This window comes from Phycodurus eques, chromosome 1 (assembly GCF_024500275.1).
Source record: "Phycodurus eques isolate BA_2022a chromosome 1, UOR_Pequ_1.1, whole genome shotgun sequence".
NCBI lineage: Eukaryota > Metazoa > Chordata > Actinopteri > Syngnathiformes > Syngnathidae > Phycodurus > Phycodurus eques.
The window spans coordinates 13,906,373-13,928,373 of record NC_084525.1 but is presented as its reverse complement, the minus strand read 5'-3'; the positions used below and the strand labels follow the sequence as shown (position 1 = coordinate 13,928,373).

At 43.2% G+C, this 22,001-nt stretch overlaps 1 protein-coding gene across 2 annotated transcripts in view; it reads left to right on the top strand.

The window, feature by feature from the left end:
- The first annotated feature begins 4,841 nt into the window (after positions 1-4,841).
- The window catches only part of LOC133403684 (solute carrier family 12 member 5-like), a 40,549-nt gene continuing 23,389 nt past the window's right edge, over positions 4,842-22,001 (top strand). The window contains exons 1-4 of one of the 2 annotated variants that reach the window (XM_061678828.1): positions 4,842-5,174; positions 20,565-20,668; positions 20,759-20,899; positions 21,084-21,230. In XM_061678828.1, the coding sequence (XP_061534812.1) occupies positions 5,117-5,174; positions 20,565-20,668; positions 20,759-20,899; positions 21,084-21,230 (450 nt within the window). In that variant the 5' untranslated portion in view covers positions 4,842-5,116. The remainder of the gene's footprint in view (positions 5,175-20,564; positions 20,669-20,758; positions 20,900-21,083; positions 21,231-22,001) is intronic. The other variant, XM_061678818.1, reaches the window with a different exon arrangement.

Genomic DNA, 22,001 nt, shown 5'->3' with positions numbered 1-22,001 from the left:
CTTGAGAGGGGTTGGACTCTCTTCCACTCTGGAGTTGCCCACGGTGAGAGGCGCCGAGCAGGTGTGGGTATACTTATTGCTCCCCGGCTCAGCGCCTGTATGTTGGGGTTCACCCCGGTGGACGAGAGGGTCGCTTCCCTCCGCCTTCGGGTGGGGGGGACGGGTCCTAACTGTTGTTTGTGCCTATGCACCAAACAGCAATTCAGAGTACCTACCCTTTTTGGAGTCCTTGGAGGGGGTGCTGGAGAGCGCTCCTGCTGGGAACTCCATCGTTCTGCTGGGGGACTTCAATGCTCACGTGAGCAATGACAGTGAGACCTGGAAGGGCGTAATTGGGAGGAACGGCTCCCCCGATCAGAAGCCGAGTGGTGTTCTGTTATGGGACTTCTGTGCTCACTACGGATTGTCCATAACGAACACCATGTTCAAGCATAAGGGTGTCCACACGTGCACTTGGCACCAGGACACCCTAGGTCGCAGTTCGATGATCGACTTTGTGTCGTGTCATCGGACTTGCGGCCGCATGTCTTGGACACTCGGGTGAAGAGAGGGGCGGAGCTGTCAACTGATCACCACCTGGTAGTGAGTTGGCTCCGATGGTGGGGGAAGATGCCGGTCCGACGTGGCAGGCCCAAACGTATTGTGAGGGTCTGCTGGGAACGTCTGGCGGAATCCACTGTCAGAAGGAGTTTCAACTCCCACCTCCGACAGGTGCTCATGTTCCAGGGGAGGCGGGGGACATCGAGTCCGAGTGGACCATGTTCCACGTCTCCATTACTGAGGCGGCCGACCGGAGCTGTGGCCGTAAGGTGGTCGGTCCCTGTCGTGCCGGCAAACCCGTTGGTGGACACCAATAAGGTTGGTGAAGAATCAACGCTGGGCTCTCCCGTGCGTGGCTCAGAACAGCGTCCGTACGAAAGAGACCACGGAAGCTTTCGTCCACTTGTTTTGTGGCCAAAGCTGCTTCCTGTCGTGACGTCATGCAGTCTCAGACAGATCCTAGCTACACCTCAGTGTCTGGGTGCGGAAACTCATTCCGACGCTCTCACTGCGCCCAGAGTTTGCAGTACTCAGAGACAGAGCATGCTCCATTTTCTATAACTTTACTAATGAACATGTTGGCGATTGGCAGGGATATGTCAGTACATCCGCCATATTGAATGTGTCAGTTCTGCTCGTATCGAACGGCACACTACGACAACGTTCCCGAAGGTTGAGAGGGCACCTGGAGTAAATTTCCTAGCGCAACCTGTGTTGATATTTTGTGCGTTTGTTGTGTCGGTACGACTAAGTATAATGCAACGATAGTGTTCCCTCGTTTTTCGCGGTTAATGGGGACCAGAACTTCCCGCGAAAGGGGAAAAGAATTTCGTGGATGTGTATGTGGGTACCAGAATGTTTGAAATATATAAAAAGTATTTATACTTTACATATTTGAGACAAAGATTACAACAGTACACGTATTTACTTAAATCTTTAATTATAAAACCTTATAGAGTAATTAACATTTATTATACAGTAATTAACATTCATCAACATTGCCTCAACATCGGATGTTTGCTTCCTCTTTCTTTATGTACCGTACTGTAGATTCATTCACGCCATAATGGCGTGCCACAGATGCATAACTTCTGCCCTCTTTGATCAAATCTAAAAGGTTTCACTTTTTCGCTGATGGTCATCATCTTCTTCTTCCTCTTGGGCGCCCCGGAGGAATCTTTCGCAGGGGCACAGCGCATAGGCGGCACTTAACTAATAAAAAAAATTATCGCTTAAACAAAAAAAGTTATTGCGAACACAACAGCGTGGACGAGACTGGCAAGACACAACAAGGGAAGATGTTGGGTGAGGCTGCGATGATGCGCAGTCAATCAGCTCATGGGATAAAGCCACTCGTGCTCTCATTGGTCGATGTCACGCCGGGAACCAATCACACGCCTTGTATGAGTGCCCGTACAGTACAGGCATGTACAAAGCCTCTGAGTCAACTCATCTATTTGTTTGGCATGCATGGAAACCTCTCGCGCGAATCAACATGAAACAACGCGTCTATCCGCAATATGGCTGCTGTTATGGCTGTATTTTTTTTTTTTTTTATTTTATGAATATTTTAGAAAAACCCGCGAAGCACTGAAGCCGCAAAACGTGAAGCGCGAAGTGGCGAGGGAACACTGTATATGTTTATAAGGAGATCTGTAATGGGATGTATCAAACAAAAGTGTTTGTAGTGTTGTGTAAGCGTGCAGCCAATAATTTCTATCAATAGACGTCAAAAGAATTAAAACATTTTTGTCACACTCCATCTATTGAATGGCCATTGTACTACTCTTTCTGGTGTGCACGCCTCGGCCATCTGGGAGCAGTCTAAGACAGACAGACGGATATACCGTTCATTGAGACGTCTCAACTCCTCACAGCTCATCAGTACAGCACTAATATTAGCCGTTCCTTGTAGAGGATAAGAAATATATGACTGTGACCACTGTTATAATTGTCTGTCTAGATGTGTTGCTGATCATCTGTGTTCAATCCGTTGCTTAAAGGGTTACACCGCCGCAACATACAGTAGATGCTAATTAGTGTTCGAATTAAGCTAGCAGACTGAAAAGCAAAGTTATGTGGTTGTTTTACATACACAAGGTGTAATTTTCTTTCTAATATGTTTAGTTTGGCAGTAAACTTCAACTGGGAGTGGCATTAAGCAGCTTGAAGCCTCTTTTTTGAAGAATTGTGCAGTATTTGACAGTGCTACTTATTGAGAAGTGAGTTCAGTTCACTGCCACCATACAGGGCTTGTAGCTCAAGTCTGCGCTCGTAAGTCAAAGCAAAAAGATTGGCTAAACGACAAATCATATCTCAAAAAACCCATGTCGTGTCACTCTTATCTCAAAACACCATGTAATGGTTTCTTCCTATGCCACGCCCTTTTCAATTAATTATGTTGAAATGAATAGATGGCCATCTATATCTATGTTTCCCGCCTTATAGTGTTTGAAGACCAATTTAACACAGTCCCATTGGAGTTGTTCCCATTAATCAGCTTCGTGTAAGTGTCGTCTGGTGCTCTCATGTTGTCACAGAGGAGCGGGAGGACTTTATAATGCAGAGAACGTCAGAAAGGACCAAGGTGGGAGGTCATTGAGGATAAAGTCTATGTGGACATCTGCCAAAACTAAGAGATCATCTCACCACAGCAGAAATGGCTTGACATTTCATTATGATGTAACATAGAAATACTAATGGGGAAAAGGCTTTGGGTTTTTATCTTTCATCCATTTAATGCCCATTGTGTTTTGGCAGCGCTATGTTGATCACGAGGCTGGTGGCTAAAAGGGCCGCATTTGGTGATAAACTCACCACTATCAAAAATTAAATGAAAAAACACCTGCGGCACGGTGAGCGACTGTTTAACACGTCTGCCTCACAGTTCTGAGGGCCTGGGTTCAAATCTGGCCTCGCCTGTGTGGGGTTTGCATGTTCTCCCCGAGCCTGTGTGGGTTTTCTCCGGGTACTCTGGTTTCCTCCCACATTCCAAAAACACACATGGTAGGTTAATTGAAGACTCTAAATTGCCTGTAGGTGTGAGTGTAAAAGATTGTTTTGCCCTGTGATTGGCTGATTTTATGAATGAATACAAAAACACCTGCACCTCACCATCATGCTTCTCCTCTGACTGCCTCATCTTCCTCTCATATCATTTGTCTTTCCTCACCTGTGTAGATACACATATTGATGATGCTCACAATTCTATCTGGAAGGTTATCATCATGAAAGAGAATTTTAAATATGAGTACAAGGTGAAACAATGCCGTACATGACATCAATGTATAGTACAACCACCCAGTTTAAAGCCATAAATTACACTGAGAAAGTACTTGGTCTTATAGCTCATAAAAGACTCTAAATTGCCCCGTAGGTGTGGATGTGAGAGCAAATGGTTGTTCGTTTGTATGTGCCCTGCGATTGGCTGGCAACCAGTTCAGGGTGTACCCTGCCTCCTGCCGATGATAGCTGGGATAGGCTCCAGCACTCCCGCAGCCCTTGTGAGGATAAGCCGGTTAGAAAATGGATGGATGGATGGATTTTGATGGGACAGTATTGAAGAAATGAAACATTACATTGTAAAGTAGTCAGTATACCGCTTGTTTTACAGAGTCAATTTGTTTTCCGCTCAAAATATCTAAACCGCTGGCAAAAAAAAGGTCAGTACACCTCTAAGTGAAAATTTCCAAATTGGGCCCAAAGTGTCAATATTACGTGCGGACACCACTTTTTCCCAGCACTGCCATGGGCATGAACTTCACCAGAGGTTCAGAGGTTGCCACAGGAATCCTCTTCCACTCCTCCATGACGGCATCACCAAACTGGTGGATTTCAGGGCCTTTGTGCTCCTCCACCTTCCATTTGAAGATGCCCCACAGATTCTCAATAGGGTTTAGGTCTGGTGACATGCTTGGCCATCCTCAACTTTACTCTCAGTTTCTACTGTACATACGCACGCACACACACAAAGGCCCACCTCAGAAGGAGAAAGGCTTTTTAAGTAATGCAAGTACAGCTTGCAGCCATTCCGACAGATAATTGGTCATGGCCGTGCACGGATATATGAAAAGGGAGACATTAGGTGGGGTAAAAATAACACATGAAAAGGATGTACAACAAGTAATGGAAAAAATGCAATTTTGTCTGCCCTCTGAAAAAGCATCAAAAGAGATGTCTAATCTCAGGAGACGGTGGGTTGTCATATAACATCCTCTCCATGCATCCTGTCCTCATGATGACATGGATGATGGTGCGTGAGGGAGTGAAAAAGAGGACGGGAGGGAGAGGGATTATACCTTGTGAATACATGAATGTAGTGGTTGGGCTTAAACTGACTTGAGGGCGAGTGTTGCACAGGAACAGTGAGAGCGCATGTGTCATCAAGCTGGCCAACTCGCCCTTGTTGCCTCCCACTGTCCCTCAATCGTCCTGCTGAAGAACATCAAGCAAGTTAAAAGGGATACATACCTGTTCTTAACTTCTGAGAGACTGCAGCCCACATATAGCTTCTTTTTGAAACATAGGAAAGGTTCCTGTGCACGCAGCAGAGTGCACAGCTTTAGGAGGAGAGAGGATGCTCAACAACATGACAACGGATTGCAAGGAAGGAGATGGGAACCCTAACAACCAGGGTGAGTGAGGCCGGTGAGAGGGGACCATGTGTGGCTGATGAGTGTGTGCACGTGTTAGGAGGGGAAAGGATGCTGTGGTTTGGTTTGTGGCTGGAGATGGACTTTTGCTTCTGTGTGACAGAGACACACAGACTTTCAGACAGATGTGTCTGCTTTGTGAGACTTTCACTTTTCTAAATCAAGTTTGCAACCGTACATTTTCATTGTTTGCTCGTAATTTGCTGGGTCAATGCAAACCAGCAGAGGGTTTAGCTTTTTAATTAATCCATGTAAAAGCAGGTCAAAAGCTTTATTGTACAAGTACACTAAGTGCAATTGTTCCTTCAGTCTCATTCATCTCAGCCGCAAGAATGTCCTGCCAGGGGCTATACATGCCTTAATAACAGAGCATTTGCGTACTATGCACCCAACGCAATTTCAATAAATCTCATACGTGCTGAAAATGGCTTAGTAGACAATGCTCCGTTTTAAATGACTTTTTATTGAACATTATTTTGAAGCACAGTGGACGAGTGGTGAGCACATCCACCTCACAATTTAGAGGTTGGGGGTTCAAATCTGAGCTGCAGTCTTCTTGTGTCGAATTTGTATGTTCTCCTGTTGTTGTGTTGTCCCAAGAAGTTTGTAAGGTCGTAAGAGTTGTTTATAGCAATTGGGGAGTGGCCCCACACCAAGCAACTAAGTCCTGAGGGTGTGTGTCTGCGGACACATGCAAGTGAATTGACACCGTCTTGCATGCACAATAAATGTCAGAGGTGTCCTGGAATTGTTGTGACCCCAACCCCCTCAGCCAAGTGGGGCCCACCCCAGAATGGCCCGTCCGACAGCACACCACCCACACTAAGGGATCCAGGGCAGTCCACCAGCCCCACCGAAGCAGCCCAAAACCGAGTTTCCACAGTGGATATAAAAATTCAGCACACCCCTTTTCAAGTGACAGGTTTTTGGAAGGGTGCAAGGCAGGAGCATAGTGGTTATAACTTCTTTTGAATTAGCTAGACTCTCTCCTTTTCCCAATGGCTACCCACTGGGGATAGTGTATTTAATGCTTCAAATGAATACAAAATCAAGAAAACAGTCTACATTAGCCTATATCATGTGAAGTACAGGTAGACTGACGCATGTTTGGAGGCCTCATTGAGAAAATGAGACGCAGTAAATTGCATGAGGTAGAATAAATGCACACAATTGTTTTGTAAAGTGGCAAATGACCTTTGAAGCACACCACATCCAGTGCATTCACATAGAGTGGATTGTGATCATTCTGTAGGTGAAACACATGATGAATCCCACCAGTGAGATCCCTTGATTATTACATCCATTCCTGAGTAAAAGAAGCAGGCAAGATAACAACTCTAGATAGATCCCACGAGAGGCCTACGGTCAACTGGTCATAAATTGCAATCAATAAGCTTGACTGGAATGTCTGTGAGGTTAAGTTAGCAATTTGTCATAGCGGAATCAATGGTGATTCAGCGATGCACTGGCAAAGATTTTATTTCATGTTATTTTGACCTTTCCCCTCAATTACTTTGCGTTCAATAACTTATTGATGAAATCACCCACCCACCTGTTATCCCTAATAACATCTGAGCCTAGCCATTTAAAGACATAAAAAGACACTTGCTATACAGTGGATATAAAAAGTCTACACACCTCTGTTCCAATGCCATTTAGTTTTTGGGATATTGAAAAATAAGTTCAAGGTGCATCATTTCAAAACGTTTTCCAACATTAGTGTGACCTGTACAATGCTATTGAATTAAACATATATATATATATATATATATATATATATATATATATATTTCTTGGACAAGTGTAGACACCCTCTTAAAACTGAAGATGTGACTGTTTTTAGCATTAAACAAATTAACATTATAACATTAACATTTTCCCACATTTCGGGAGATTTTGTTTAGGTCCAGTGAAACCAACCTTGAACATTTTGTAAACTTAAGGCACAAACACAACACTGCTCATCACCAAATGAACACCATACCTACATTGAAGCAACATGGTGGCAACATTAGGCTTTGGGGAGGTTTTCCTTCAACTGGACCTGGGGCCTTCGACACGGTGAAGGGAATTCTTAATTATCCCAAATAGCAGTTAGTGTTAGAATAAAAGCTTCAAAATTCTGCTAGAAGGCAAAAGAAAATGTCAGGAAAAGCCTACTCGACAAATTGAAGGTTATTTGGGGTTAATGAGAGGGAATTTCAATGCAGTCAGGTGTGTGCTGACTCCCATTTAACTTGAGTTTGAATTTGATTGGTTAATTCTGAACACACCCGCATCCCAGTTATAAGAGGGTGTGCGCAGTTGTGCAGGCACATAATCCCATTTGTTTATTTTTGCCTCCACTCTCAAACAGATTGTTTTTTAAAAAATACATTTAAAAAACAATTGAGCTGTACAGGTTATAAGCCATATTAATGGTGGAAAAAGTTTTTAAATGATTTACCTTTGTGTCTTTTTTTATATGACACAAACCTGGCATTCAAATAGGGTTGGGCCAACTTCTCATAAACAGAGTAAGTAGTAGTAATCTTTCCCACATGTTCAAAATTCTTTTTCGGTAATATTTCATGATCATATATTTGCCATGGGAAATGGTTCAAGACATTGTGTAATGCATACAAGTCAAACTAAATTGAATTTGTTTTGTTCTGAGAGCAGGAATTATCATGGATGAATCATCCGTTTGGACCAAAGTGGCAAAACTCCAGATGTTAACACAAAAAAAAAAAAAGTCCAAAACTGGATCATGATATAATCCATAACAAAGATAGGAGAAATAATCTGTTCCATTGTCAAATGTCTTCACTACAAAACCCCAACTTTGACAAAAGCACACATCTGGACAAAAAAAAAAGCATGCCGTGGTTCTTCCTCACTGAGACGTGTATTGGAGCATACAGTACCAATGTATGTTAATGTTGCAATTCATTAGCTGCTGTTCACATTAGTAGATCACTGATTTTTCAACAGGCTCAAAGCCCTTCAAATCATCTGGCGCATCTTGTAGAGGACAACATAGGTCATTTCAATGACAAATATTTGTCAGCGTTTATGTAACAGCATAAAATGACACCATGTGTGCTTAATGTAGGGTCAGGGGTGAAGCTTTGCGACTGTGTTATGCAAGTGAAGCACATGGATGGACACTAATACAAATGAAAATGAATAGAAAATTAAATCACTACAAAGAAATGCATCACATTCAAAGTAAAAGAAATGGAATCATACTTCTGCAACACATTACAATTATAATATCACAAGTGTATGAGAAGAACAAATATTGATTTACACAGAAAAGAGCCATTCTCGTAAACAACCTGCTGTTTGGGTTGTGTCTGAAAGTTGCATAACACTCAATGCTTCAGTCCCATTGATGGGCTGCAACCGTTTCCCCTGATTCAACTGTGATTGGAGGTAGACCACACATCCAGTGCAATGTAGCTAATTTATTTGCTTTTTTTCCTCGAAAAAAACGACAACAAAAACATTCTAAACCCAGAAAATATCAAATTGCATTGATGCTCATCTAACTGTGTGTGAGAATGGAAAAGTTGATCCTTCTCAAATTTTCAGAAATCGTCTGTCTGCATCTGACGATATTGAGCTTTTTTTCTTTGAAGGTGGTTTGAATACAGTACAATCTGCTGCTGCCTCGCTTTTGAAACAAACACAGGCAGCTGAGACGAATTAATCCACTCACCAGATGTCACAAGCCTGTCCATGGGCATGAGAATATGAATCCATTTCTCTGATTGCCCATACATTAATGCAGCCTGTTATAATTCCCATGAAAGAGAATGAGTCACACGAAATGGTCAATGAATGGAGCTATGTGATTGACAGCTCAAACATTCTTCACATGCATTATCTAGCACACCCAATAATATAAAACATTGTGGTTTCCCTTTTTCACTGTAGAGGAATTCAAATGTGTTTACACTGGCGTGTGCCTTACGGGTTTTTTGTGATACAAGCAGTCGTTTAGATGATTTGTTTGCTTTGACTTGACCACAAAAATTTAAAATACTTCAGAATCAGAATCATTTTTATTTGCCAAGTATGTCCAAATACACACAAGGAATTTGTTTACAGAACACTTTGCCGACAGAAATACATTGACAAAAAAAAAGCAGTCACTGAGCAGTAAAGGGTTGCTAGTTATCTGGTAATGCCGGTACATTTTTAATTTTATTTTTTGACAATTGTGCAAAAAGATGCAGAGTCCTCTAGCACTTAGAGCAGTTCCAATAACTAATATTGCAATAGTCCGGTGCAATGACCATTGTGCAAAGGGCGCTGGGACTTCAAGGAGTGTATGCGGTTTAAAGTGACGAGTAGTGCGATCATCTGGGACAATGTTGGTTGTGCAAATGTTACAGATACTCCTCAATCAGTGTGCAAATGGAGCAGATGCTACTCTGGCATGAGTGGCCAGTATATGCAAATAGTGCAGCATGGCGAGACAACTACAGTGAGTGCACGAGTAATACATAATTGGCCCCACAGAAATGTGACAACGAACTCAAGTCAAAATATTGCCAGCATGTTGTAATGGAATTGTAGGTTAGGTGTTTAAGAAGTTGATCGCAAGAGGGAAGAAGCTGTTGGAATGCCTACTAGTTCTAGTTTGCATTGATCGGTAGCGCCTACCTGAGGGAAAGATCTGGTGACCGGGGTGCAGACTGTCCGAGAGGATTTTGCACGCCCTTGTCTTAGTTCTGGCAGCGTGCAAGTCCTCAATGGTGGGTAGGGGGGTACCGACAATCCTTTCAGCAGTTTTGATTGTCCGTTAAAGTCGGAGTTTGTCCTTTTTTGTAGCAGCACCAAACCAGACTGTGATGGAAGAACACAGGACTGATTCGATGACCGCTGTGTAGAACTGTCTCAGCAGCTCCGGTGGCAGGCCGTTCTTTCTCAGAAGCCGCAGGAAGTACATCCTCTGCTGGGCCTTTTTGAGGACGGAGTTGATGTTGATTGCCCACTTCAGGTCCTGAGAGACTGTAATTCCCAGGAACTTGAAGGTCTCGACGGCAGCTGGACAACGTGAGGGGCAGCTGTGGCGAAGGATGCCTCCTGAAGTCCACGATCATCTCTACAGTCTTGAGGGTGTTCAGCTCCAGGTTGTGTCGGCCGCACCACAGCTCCAGCCGCTCCGCTTCCTGTCGATATGCAGACTCGTCACCGTCCTTGAAGAGGCCGATGACAGTGGTGCAAAATGTGCAAAATTCAGGAGTTTGACAGTCGGGTGCGCTGAGGTGCAGTCGTTCGTGTAGAGAGAGAAGAGCAGCAGAGAGAGGACACAACCTTGGGGCGCCCCAGTGCTGATGCTGCGTGTGGATGAGGTGGCCTCCCCCAGCCTGACCTGCTGTGTCCTGCCCGTCAGAAAGCTGTAAATCCACTGGCAGATGGCAGGTGAGACGCTGAGCTGGAGAAGCTTGGATGAAAGGAGTTCAAGGATGATGGTGTTGAACGCTGAGCTGAAGTACACGAACAGGATCCTCGCGTAGGTTGCGCCCTATGGTGGCAGTGAACTAAATTCACTTCGCAGAGAGCAGTTGGTAGATAGTGAAGAATTCTTTAGAGTGCAGGCTTCAAGATGTTTAATGCCACTCCCAGTTGAAGTTTACTGTCAAATAAAATATACAAAAGGTAATTATACATTGTGTATTTAAAACAACCACATAACAGCCTTAGTAAGGTCAGTTTAGTTTAATGCTATCAAACAATGCAAAATGCCATAGACGGGCTAACAAATAGCATTAGTCTCCCTGTGTTATAACCCTTTAAGCAACAGATATTTGAATACAAAAGGTGAAGCAACACATGTAGGCAGACAATATAATAATACTCACAGGCATGTATTCTTTATCCTCTGCGAAAAATGAGTATCATTACCGCGGCTTACTAAGTAGTTGACTATGAACGTCTTCTTTTAGATCCATATGTGTGTATTGTACTGCCCCCAGACTAGAAGGAGCTGCCAACTCACAATTAATTAATCATGATGCATAAACTGTTTCATTTGTAACATTATTTTTTTTTGGGGGGGGGGGCACAATATCACATCGTATTTTTAAAAAACACATTAAAAAAACGTATTTGGGGGAGAGTGGAATATATTCATTTCAATGGGAAAAAGATGATTTGAGATACAAGTGTTTTGAGTTACAAGCGTAGCGGAATGAATCAAATTCGTATCTCAAGCACCATTGTACTAAGTGGCAAGCTGCTGTGTGTTAAGGCACTTTTCATAAAGGGTAGTGTTAATTTAGCACCACAGAGATAGCAGAGGTACCGCACATACCATTAGGAGTTAAAAAAAAAAAAAAAGCAAATATTGATGCAAAAAGGCAAAACATTTTAGCTGTTTCCACTCAACGTTTCTTCTACAAAATGGAGCACATAGGGTTAGGGTTAGGGTTAGGGCTCACTAGCCGTTCTGGTGTAGCTTCCTTTTATCTGCATTCATAATCAGGCAGTAATGGAAATCCAGAGGTGGGTAGTAACGCCTTACATTTACCTTTACGTTTACTCAAGTCGCGTTTTGTAAAAATTGCACTTGTCGAAGTAGTTTTAACATTGCATACTTTTCGAGAATTTATGTTCAGAAGAAACGGTACTTTTACTCCATTACAATGATCTAAATGCCGCTCACTACTTGTATGTATCAATTATTGCTTATTTATCAACTATTTCGTGCACGACATAACTATTTAGATTACGACTTCAACTTCCGCATTGTGCGCTGTTTGCCCCAATCCAATTTAAGTGCTAATGACGTTTAATTATAATTCACCAATCAAACAATACAAAGAAGTCACATGCAACATGCTGTCAATTTTTTTGTCTTGAGTTTGTTGTCACATTTCTGTCGGGCCAATTATACATTACTCGTGCACTCACTGTAGTAGTCTCGCCACGCTGCACTATTTGCATACCTGTTCTTGACCAATACTGGCCACTCATGTCAGAGTAGCATCTGCCCCATTTGCACACTGATTGAGGATTATCTGCAACATTTGCACAATCAACATTGTCCCAGATTATTGCACTACTAGTCACTTTAAACTTCATACATTCCTTGAAGTCTCGGCACCCTTTGCACAATGGTCATTGCACCGGACTATTGCTATATTAGTCAGTCAAACGGCTCTAAGTGCTAGAGGACATCTTTTTGCACCATTGTCTAAAATAAATAAATAAATAAAATTGTACCGGCTTTACCAGATAACTAGCAACCCTTTATTGCTCAGTGACTGTTTTTGTCAATGTCTTTATGTCTCAAAAGTGTTCTCTGTCGATTGACTGTCTGTTGTCGTACTAGAGCGGCTCCAACTACCGGAGACAAATTCCTTGTGTGTTTTTTTGTACATAGTTGGCAAATAAAGATGATTCTGATGACCGCACACGTTAAGAAGTGGTTCTTAACCTTGGTAGAGGGAAAGAACCCCGCAAGTTTCATATGGAGTTCGCGGAACTCTTCCTAATTTTTGAAAAATAAAATGTGGTTTATTTCAAATTCAAAACAGGTATATATTTTATTGACTGTGTAGATTCTCAGTCATCCAGGTCATGCACAAAAGGAATCACGTTGCACACAAACTCATTGTGTTAAAAGAACAAAACCAACAAAACATGAATTTCACACCAACATTTTTTTAAAATCAGTTCAATAAAAATTTACTGTAAGTGAATGTGAATTGGCGGCACGGTGGGCGACTGGTTAGAGCGTCAGCCTCACAGTTCTGAAGACCAGGGTTCAATCCCCGGCCCCGCCTGTGTGGCGTTTGCATGTTCTCCCCGTGCCTGCGTGGGTTTTCTCCGGACACTCCGGTTTCCTCCCACATCCCAAAAACATGCATGAATTGGAGACTCTAAATTACCCGTAGGTGTGAATGTGAGTGTGAATGGTTGTTTGTTTGTATGTGCCCTGCGATTGGCTGGCGACCAGTTCAGGGTGTACCCCGCCTCCTGCCCGATGATAGCTGGGATGGGCTCCAGCACATTTCCATTTCTGTACTGGTATGTCTTACTTGAAAGTGGATGTACTGTAAACAATGAAAATATGGGCTTGTGATCAAGAAAAGAAAACACATGTAGTCAAAGCTTCCTCATGCTCATATTACTAAGTTGTTCACAAGTCTCTGGGGATCACCCTGCTGAGAATGTTTGTCTATGATCCAGAAAAACAGCAATGAGATGTGTAGTGAGAGATTTTCTTTAATCTTACTACTGAACTACAACAGTACCCAGTCTTCTTAGACCAGATATTAGGAAATACAGTACACTGCGTCACCTAATCTTTGCTTTAATTTAGAATACTGGATAGCATATCAATGGTTACAATCACACAACAGCAAGGCACCGTTGATTCCATCCATCCATCCATCCATCCATTTTCTGAGCCGCTTCTCCTCACTAGGGTCGCTGGCGTGCTGGAGCCTATCCCAGCCAATCGCAGGGAACATACAAACAAACAACCATTCAGAATCAGAATCATCTTTATTTGCCAAGTATGTCCAAGACACACAAGGAATTTGTCTCCGGTAGTTGGAGCCGCTCTAGTACAACAGACAGTCAATTTACAGAACACTTTGGAGACATTGACAAAAAACAATTGTGCAAAAAGATGCAGAGTCCTCCAGCAGTTAGAGCAGTTCGAATGACTAATATTGCAATAGTTCGTTGCAATGACCATTGTGCAAAGGGCGCTGAGACTTCAAGGAGTGTATGCGGTTTAAAGTGACGAGTAGTGCGATAATTTGGGACAATGTTGGTTGTGCAAATGTTACAGATACTCCTCAATCAGTGTGCAAATGGAGCAGATGCTACTCTGGAATGAGTGGCCAGTATATGCAAATAGTGCAGTATGGCGAGACAACAAATGTGACAACGAACTCAAGTCAAAAAATTGCCAGCTTGTTGAAATGGAATTATAGGTTAGGTGTTTAAGAAGTTGATCGCAAGAGGGAGTAAGCTGTTGGAATGTCTACTACTTCTAGTTTGCATTGATCGGTAGCGCCTACTTGAGGGAAGGAGCTGGAAGCCCTTGTCTTAGTTCTGGCAGCGTGCAAGTCCTCAAGGTTGGGTAGGGGGGTACCGATAATCCTTTCAGCAGTTTTGATTGTCCGTTGCAGTCGGAGTTTGTCCTTTTTTGTAGCAGCACCAAACCAGACTGTGATGGAAGAACACAGGACTGATTCGATGACCGCTGTGTAGAACTGTCTCAGCAGCTCCGGTGGCAGGCAGTGCTTTCTCAGAAGCCGCAGGAAGTACATCCTCTGCTGGGCCTTTTTGAGGACGGAGTTGATGTTGGTCGCCCACTTCAGGTCCTGAGAGATTGTAATTCCCAGGAACTTGAAGGTCTCGACGGTTGACACAAGGCAGCTGGACAACGTGAGGGGCAGCTGTGGCGAAGGATGCCTCCTGAAGTCCACGATCATCTCTACAGTCTTGAGCGTGTTCAGCTTCAGGTTGTGTCGACCGCACCACAGCTCCAGCCGCTCCGCTTCCTGTCGATATGCAGACTCGTCACCGTCCTTGACGAGGCCGATGACAGTGGTGTCATCTGCAAACTTCAGGAGTTTGACAGTCGGGTTCGCTGAGGTGCAGTCGTTTGTGTAGAGAGAGAAGAGCAGAATTCCCCCCCCGGTCCTCAGAACTGTGAGGCTGATGCTCTAACTTTTTTGTTTCTGTATAATCTCTCAAGACCCTATGGATGCCATTTCCATGACAATGTTTTGAAAATGTTGAATGGATTTGTATTAGTTGTTGAATGATGATGTATTGGTACACTCGCCTGTCTTGGGTGCAGCTACTGTGGGTTTAGTTCCCACTCAGTGACCCTGTGCATATCAAAGTGAATGGCAGTCTGTCTCCTTTTGTGCAGTGGGACTGACAGGTGACCAGCTCAGGGTGTAGTCCGCCTTTCACCAGAAGTCATCTGAGATAGGCTCCAGCTGCCTGCAACCCTGAATCAGAATCAGAATCATCTTAATTTTGTCAAGTATGTCCAAAAAACACCCAAGAAATTTATCTTCGGTAGTTCGAGCCGCTCTAGTACGACAACAGACAGTCAATTGACAGAGAACACTTTTGAGACATAAATACATTGACAAAAACAGTCACTGAGCAATAAAGGGTTGCTAGTTATCTGGTATTGCCGTCACAATTCTTTTTTTTTTTCTTGGACAATTGTGGGGTTCTTTCCCTCTAACAAGGTTAAGAACCACTTGTCTAAAGGAAAACATGAGTCACGCGCCATTGCCTTCAATGGTAATGACGACCTTCTCCACATGGTCGCCACGTAGGCACATCGATTAGCCGGGCTGATTTATCTAGTGTAATACCTATTTCCGGGAAGCCCAATAGAAGACATTGTGTGCGGTCATCAGAATCATCTTTATTTGCCAAGTATGTCCAAAAAACACACAAGGAATTTGTCTCCGGTAGTTGGAGCCGCTCTAGTACGACAACAGACAGTCAATTGACAGAGAACACTTTTGAGACATAAAGACATTGACAAAAACAGTCACTGAGCAATAAAGGTTTCTAGTTATCTGGTTAAGCTGGTAAAAATTTTTTACATTTATTTATTTTTTTACAACAGTCAATTTACAGAACACTTTGGAGACATAAAGACATTGACAAAAAACAATTGTGCAAAAAGATGCAGAGTCCTCTAGCACTTAGAGCAGTTTTAATGACTAATATAGCAATAGTCCGGCACGATGGCCATTGTGCAAAGGGCGCAGAGACTTCAAGGAGTGTATGCAGTTTAAAGTGACTTGTAGCGTGATAATCTGGGACAATGTTGATTGTGCAAATGTTGCAGATACTCCTCAGTCAGTGTGCAAGTGGAGCAGATGCTACTCTGGCATGAGTGGCCAGTATTGGTCAACAACAGATATGCAATTAGTGCAGTGTGGTGAGACTACCACAGTGAGTGCATGAGTATAATTGGCCCGACAGAAATGTGACAACAAACTCAAGCCAAAAAAATTGGCAGTATGTTGCAATGGAATTGTAGGTTAGGTGTTTAAGAAGTTGATTGCAAGAGGGAAGAAGCTGTTGGAATGTCTGCTAGTTCTAGTTTGCATTGATCGGTAGTGCCTACCTGAGGGAAGGAGCTGGAAGAGCTGGTGACCAGGATGTGACGGGTCCAAGAGGATTTTGCACCCTCTTGTCTTAGTTCTGGCAGCGTGCAAGTCCTCAAGGGTGGGTAAGGGGTTACCGACAATCTTTTCAGCAGTTTTGATTGTCCGATGACAGTGGTGTCTTCTGCAAACTTCAGGAGTTTGACAGCCTGGTGCGTTGAGGTGCAGTCGTTCGTCTCGAGAGAGAAGAGCAGCGGCGAGAGGACACAAGCTTGGGGTGCCCCAGTGCTGTTGCTGCGTTTGAAAATGTCCTTTTCAAATCTGCAGTAGAAGGTGTTTTAGTCGTTGGCTAGTGTACAATTGTTCTCAGCTTGGGGTGATCGTCGCTTGTAATTTGTCAGCGATTGTAATGCATGATCAAGGCCAGTCATGATGTACGGATTAGAGACAGTGGCACTGAAGAGACAGCAGGAGGCAGAGCTGGAGGTGGCGAAAATGAAGATGTTGAGGTTTGATCTCGGAGTGACCAGGTTGGATAAAATTAGAAATGAGCTCATCAGAGGGACAGCCAAGGTTCGATGTTTTGGAGACAAAGTTAGAGAGAGCAGACTTCGATGGTTTGGATACATCCAGAGGAGAAATAGTGAGTATATTGGTAGAACGATGATGAGGATGGAGCTGCCAGGCAAGAGAGCTAGAGGAAGACCAAAGAGAAGGTTGATGGATGTCGTGAGGGAAGACATGCGGGCAGTTGGTGTTCGAGAGGAGGATGCAGGAGATAAGCTCACATGGAAAAGAATGACGCGCTGTGGCGACCCCTAAAGGGAAAAGCCAAAAGGAAAAGAAGAAGAAGAAGAAGAAAAAAACAATCCACTGCGAACCTGCACTTTTGTGAGTAGTTTGTTTCCATCTAATTCCATGACTATCTGACTGCCAAGCTTCAGAGGCGTATTTTAGTTCTGAAGGGCAACTCAGGTTTAAAGTACATGAGACCAAGCAACATTGCCACCACAAATGGCACCTTTTTTCAAGGTTTCCCAGCTCTAGTCCTTGTCCAAACCTTTTGTGATGACATCTCAGCATACAAACGTGATTTCCTTGTTATTTCAACGTGAAATAATTTATTAAACGTTAGGTCAACCAGATTTCATGCAGATTCTATTTGATTTAAGGGGAGGATATGCATTTTTCAAATTGCTAACAATATTTGAATGTAGCGTAGCACCCAGCCCACTATACATGGACAACAAAAAAGAACTAGGAAGATATCGATTCATCATGCCCGCCTGACTGCCTCAAAGTGCACCTCAGTTGGCCGCGTTCACGTATAGGACACCAGTCACACCACCATTATATATCTTTACCCTTGATTTGAAGTGGAGAGCTTTCCAAGACATTTTTAACTTTTGTTGCTAACCATAGTTAAATAATCCAGCCAATAAACTATAACAGTCTTCTTTGGGATAGGCAGCAGTACATCCCTGTGAGCCTCCATGTGCTCGGTGGGCATGTGCAAATGGTCGACAGACTAGTCAGTCACACCTCCTGTCACTAGACTCGCTGATTAGCTGTTCTTGTCCCACCGGGCACAGTTGTAAAATGATAATCCATCCATCCATCCATTTTCTGTACTGCTTATCCTCACTAGGGTCACGGGTAGGCTGGAGCCTATCCCAGCTATCTGCATCCCAGGAGGCAGGGTACACCCTGAACTGGTTGCCAGCCAATCGCAGGGCACATATAAATAAACAACCATTCGCACTCACATTCAAACGTACGGACAATTTTGAGTCTTCAATTAACCTACCGTCCATGTTTTTGGGATGCGGGAGGAAACCGCTTTACCCAGAGAAAACCCACACAGGCATGAGGAGAACATGCATCTCCACACAGGCGAGGCCTGATTTGAACCCGGGTCCTCAGAACTGTGAGGCGGATGTGCTAACCAGTCGTTCACCGTCCCGCAGTAAAATCATAATTAGAATTCAATTTGTGGCATTAGATGGAGCCAGAGAGGGGCGATTTTTCAAGTGATCATTTTAACAGTGTTTTACTGTCAGGTCATACAGACAGTTTTACATAGATGACAAAAAGTGTTGTTGTTTTTTTGCAAACTGTACCTTTAATCGTGTTCACTTTACAAACATGAAATTATTGATTACCAATTACATGTTAATAAATGAAACAGTCAGCCAATAACGTTTTTTGATTGTCTTCCACAGCGGGCATTGTTGGTAAATTAAACACACTGTTTAGCTTTAGAATCGTTGTAAAAGGTGATTATGAGATGCCGGGAATACCTAGAGTATGCTTCCCATCCCATTATGGACCACATCCAAGTTCTTTTAGGCCCTATAACATACTATCAGGTTTAGTTGCAGTCATCCTGTTTTACTATGGCTGAATCGGTTTCTCATCCACACTAAGACTGCCATAACAAATTTTTGGACAGTGTAAAAATCTTGCTAGCCATCCACTATAATTAAGGCCTGTCAGATTTGCCCATCCTTTCCCCCTGTGTTGTCTGATGACCATCCTGTTTTGACCACGTTGGCCTGAAATGGCGCTGCCGTGGCCACCAAGGACAGTGTGTGAATGTAGCTCTATCCTGTTCAGGGCAGCAGAAAGCTGAAGCCAATCCCGGATGTGGGCGAAAGGCAGACTACAACCTGCACTTGTTACCAGTCCCTCAAATCAGTCAGTCATGTTCCACACCACCCCATCAGGGACTTGGATTAAACACTTTTTTAATGTGATGATGTGTGTGCATGCATGTGTGCGTGCGTTTTAAACGTGTTTTGACAAGAAATCTCAGAATATTATGTGTAGACTACAGTCTACACATAATATTCAAACATTCATACAAGTGTACATAATAGTTCTGTCGTTCTTTGTATTATTGGCAATGGCACAAAGCCTCACAATTCAATGTCAACGCCACCCAGTGGAGACTTGAATGGAATTAGTTCAGTTACAGCATGCGAGGTGAAAATAGATGAAGTATTTGTGTGGCTGATGTAATAGATGTAATTCAAGCTCACTTATGCAGGTGATTGGTGCATTTTGCTCACATGCAGATGTTAAATTCAGCCTTCCTCTCTGGCTTCCAGCAGCTGCTGGATAATCCCCTAGAGCCTACGTCCTATTAAGCTTTTAAAAACAGGAATAAACTGTCCATTTTGTAATAATCGTGTCACATGAAGGGTACAAATCTGCCTTGCATTTCAAGGTGCTGACTGCAGTAGCATTTTTTTTTTTTTACAAAATATAGTATATGTATCCATAACATGTCATTTTTGCTATTTCATTTAAGTTTTGTTCCGCTTTGTTGGTTTAGTCGGCCAAACAAATTTCACAGAGATTTATCTGTTGTTCAAAGTTTTTTTTTGTTTTTTTTTTTAGAGGAATTAGTTATTCTGGGATTGGCTGGCAACCAGTTCAGGGTGTATCCCGCCTTCTGCCCGATGACAGCTGGGATAGGCTCCAGCACGCCCGCGACCCTAGTGAGGAGAAGCGGCTCAGAAAATGGATGGATGGATGGATGGATGAATTAGTTTTTTTTCATTTTTTGCTCATTTTAATTTGGCTGTTTCTTTCAGGAAATTAGTTTCCCTGTATATGATGGGCACCTCAAAAAAGGTACTAAAAGTAGAGCCCAAAACACTGATTTTTCAGGTAGTCACCCTGCACTGACTGATAATCTAAATGGCACCATAAAGAACGGATTACAGCCGAGACACTGAATAAGGTTCAGATACGGAAAGTTTGGACATTTTAAATAATAGTTCAACAAGATTATTACATGTTTGCAAAACCCACAAAGTCAACAAGACATAAGATATAGACCTTCTTCAACAAATGCTGCTGAACGATACAAACATTAAGTGGACTGGCAAAGTCAGAAATGAAGAATTGTGGAAGAGGACAGGACAACCAAGCGTTGAGATTCAAATTATACATCGCAAATGGGGTTGGACACTTTACAACCAGCAAATGAAGTCATCAGGCAATCACTGAATTGGGACCTACAAGGTAAGAGAAGCAGAGGAAGAGAGAGTCCCCTGGCGAAGAGCTCCAGAAGAACTAAGGGCAACAGAAAACTCTTGGAAGGAACTCCAAAGTTTGCACATGGAAGATCACTTGTGTGTGACCTACATGCCACATGGCGGGTTGACGACCCCACTGCCTAAGCAAAGCCAAGCAATAGCAAATAAAACATTATTACTTCAAGAAAATGATTCTAAACACATTTTGCCTTTTATTGGTGTATCAGGTGATGGAAACCCCAAAGAGAGCAGTCCTTTCATCATCAGCAGTGCCTCTAGTGATATGGAGAAGAGCCAACAGTATGATGGCAAGAACATGGCCCTGTTTGAGGTAAAAGATTTTTTTCCTCCAATGTGTACTGTGACAACATAAATTGATAACGACAAGTGTGTGCGTATGTGTGCGTGTGTATGCTTGCAGGAGGAGATGGACACTAGTCCCATGGTATCCTCTTTGCTCGGCAGCCTTGCCAACTACTCCAACTTGCCAACAGGGAGCAAAGAACATGAGGAGGCTGAGAACAATGAGGAAGGTGAACGTCCGTCTAAAAAAACTGTCAAGGTAGAGAACTGAATGGTGAACTGCACAGCATTGAAGACAAACCACAAAGTCAAATTTGATGGACAAGACACCCCATTTGTTTGTTTGTTTTATTTCTTATTTTGTCATTATTTAAACTTCTACAAAATGAATTGATACTGGCAAATATTTGCCATTCACATTGCTCTTCTTTTGTGTTTTTCAGGCACCACAGCTGGGAACTCTGATGGGTGTGTACTTGCCATGTATTCAGAATATTTTCGGTGTGATCCTCTTCTTGCGAATGACCTGGATGGTCGGGATTGGAGGCGTCTTTGGTTCCTTCATAATTGTCTTCATGTGTTGCTCCACTGTGAGTAGAAGTGCATGTGCTCCTTGTGTTTTGTCTTTTTTGTCACTAGATTCCTAACCACTGTACCGAAATTATCCAATTTCACTGAATTGGTCAAAAAATTGGCGGCACGGTGGACGACTGGTTAGAGCATCTGCCTCACAGTTCTGAGGACCAGGGTTCGATCCCCAGACTCGGCTGTGTGGTGTTTGCATGTTCTGCCCGTGCCTGCGTGGGCTTTCTCCAGGCACTCTGGTTTCCTCCCACATCCCAAAAAAATGCATGGTAGATTAATTGAAGACTCTAAATTGCCCGTACGTGTGAATGTGAATGTGAGTGTGAATGGTTGTTTGTTTACATGTGCCCTGTGATTGGCTGGCAACCAGTTCAGGGTGTACCCCACCTGCTGCAAGATGATTGCTGGGATGAACTCCGGCACTCCTGCGACCCTTGTGAGGATAAGCGGCTCAGAAAATGGATGGATGGATGGATGATGTATCCTTGTTCATCTACCGATGCCAGCGCCATATGTCGGGCAGAACAATTTAATGCTCTTCCACTAGATGGCAGAAGTTACATTTAACCTGTTTATGCATCTGTTGCCATTCATACAACTGAATCGCTTTGTGTTCCACTAAACAGGCCCACATTTGACAATGCGTAAGTACGTGTGTGAGTAAATTAAGACAAGTTCAATCATTACTTCAGTATGTATGCTTTTTGTATGGTGGTGTGTCGGGCGATTTTGCAAATGGGAAATATGTGCCTTAGCTCGATAAAGGTTGGGAAACA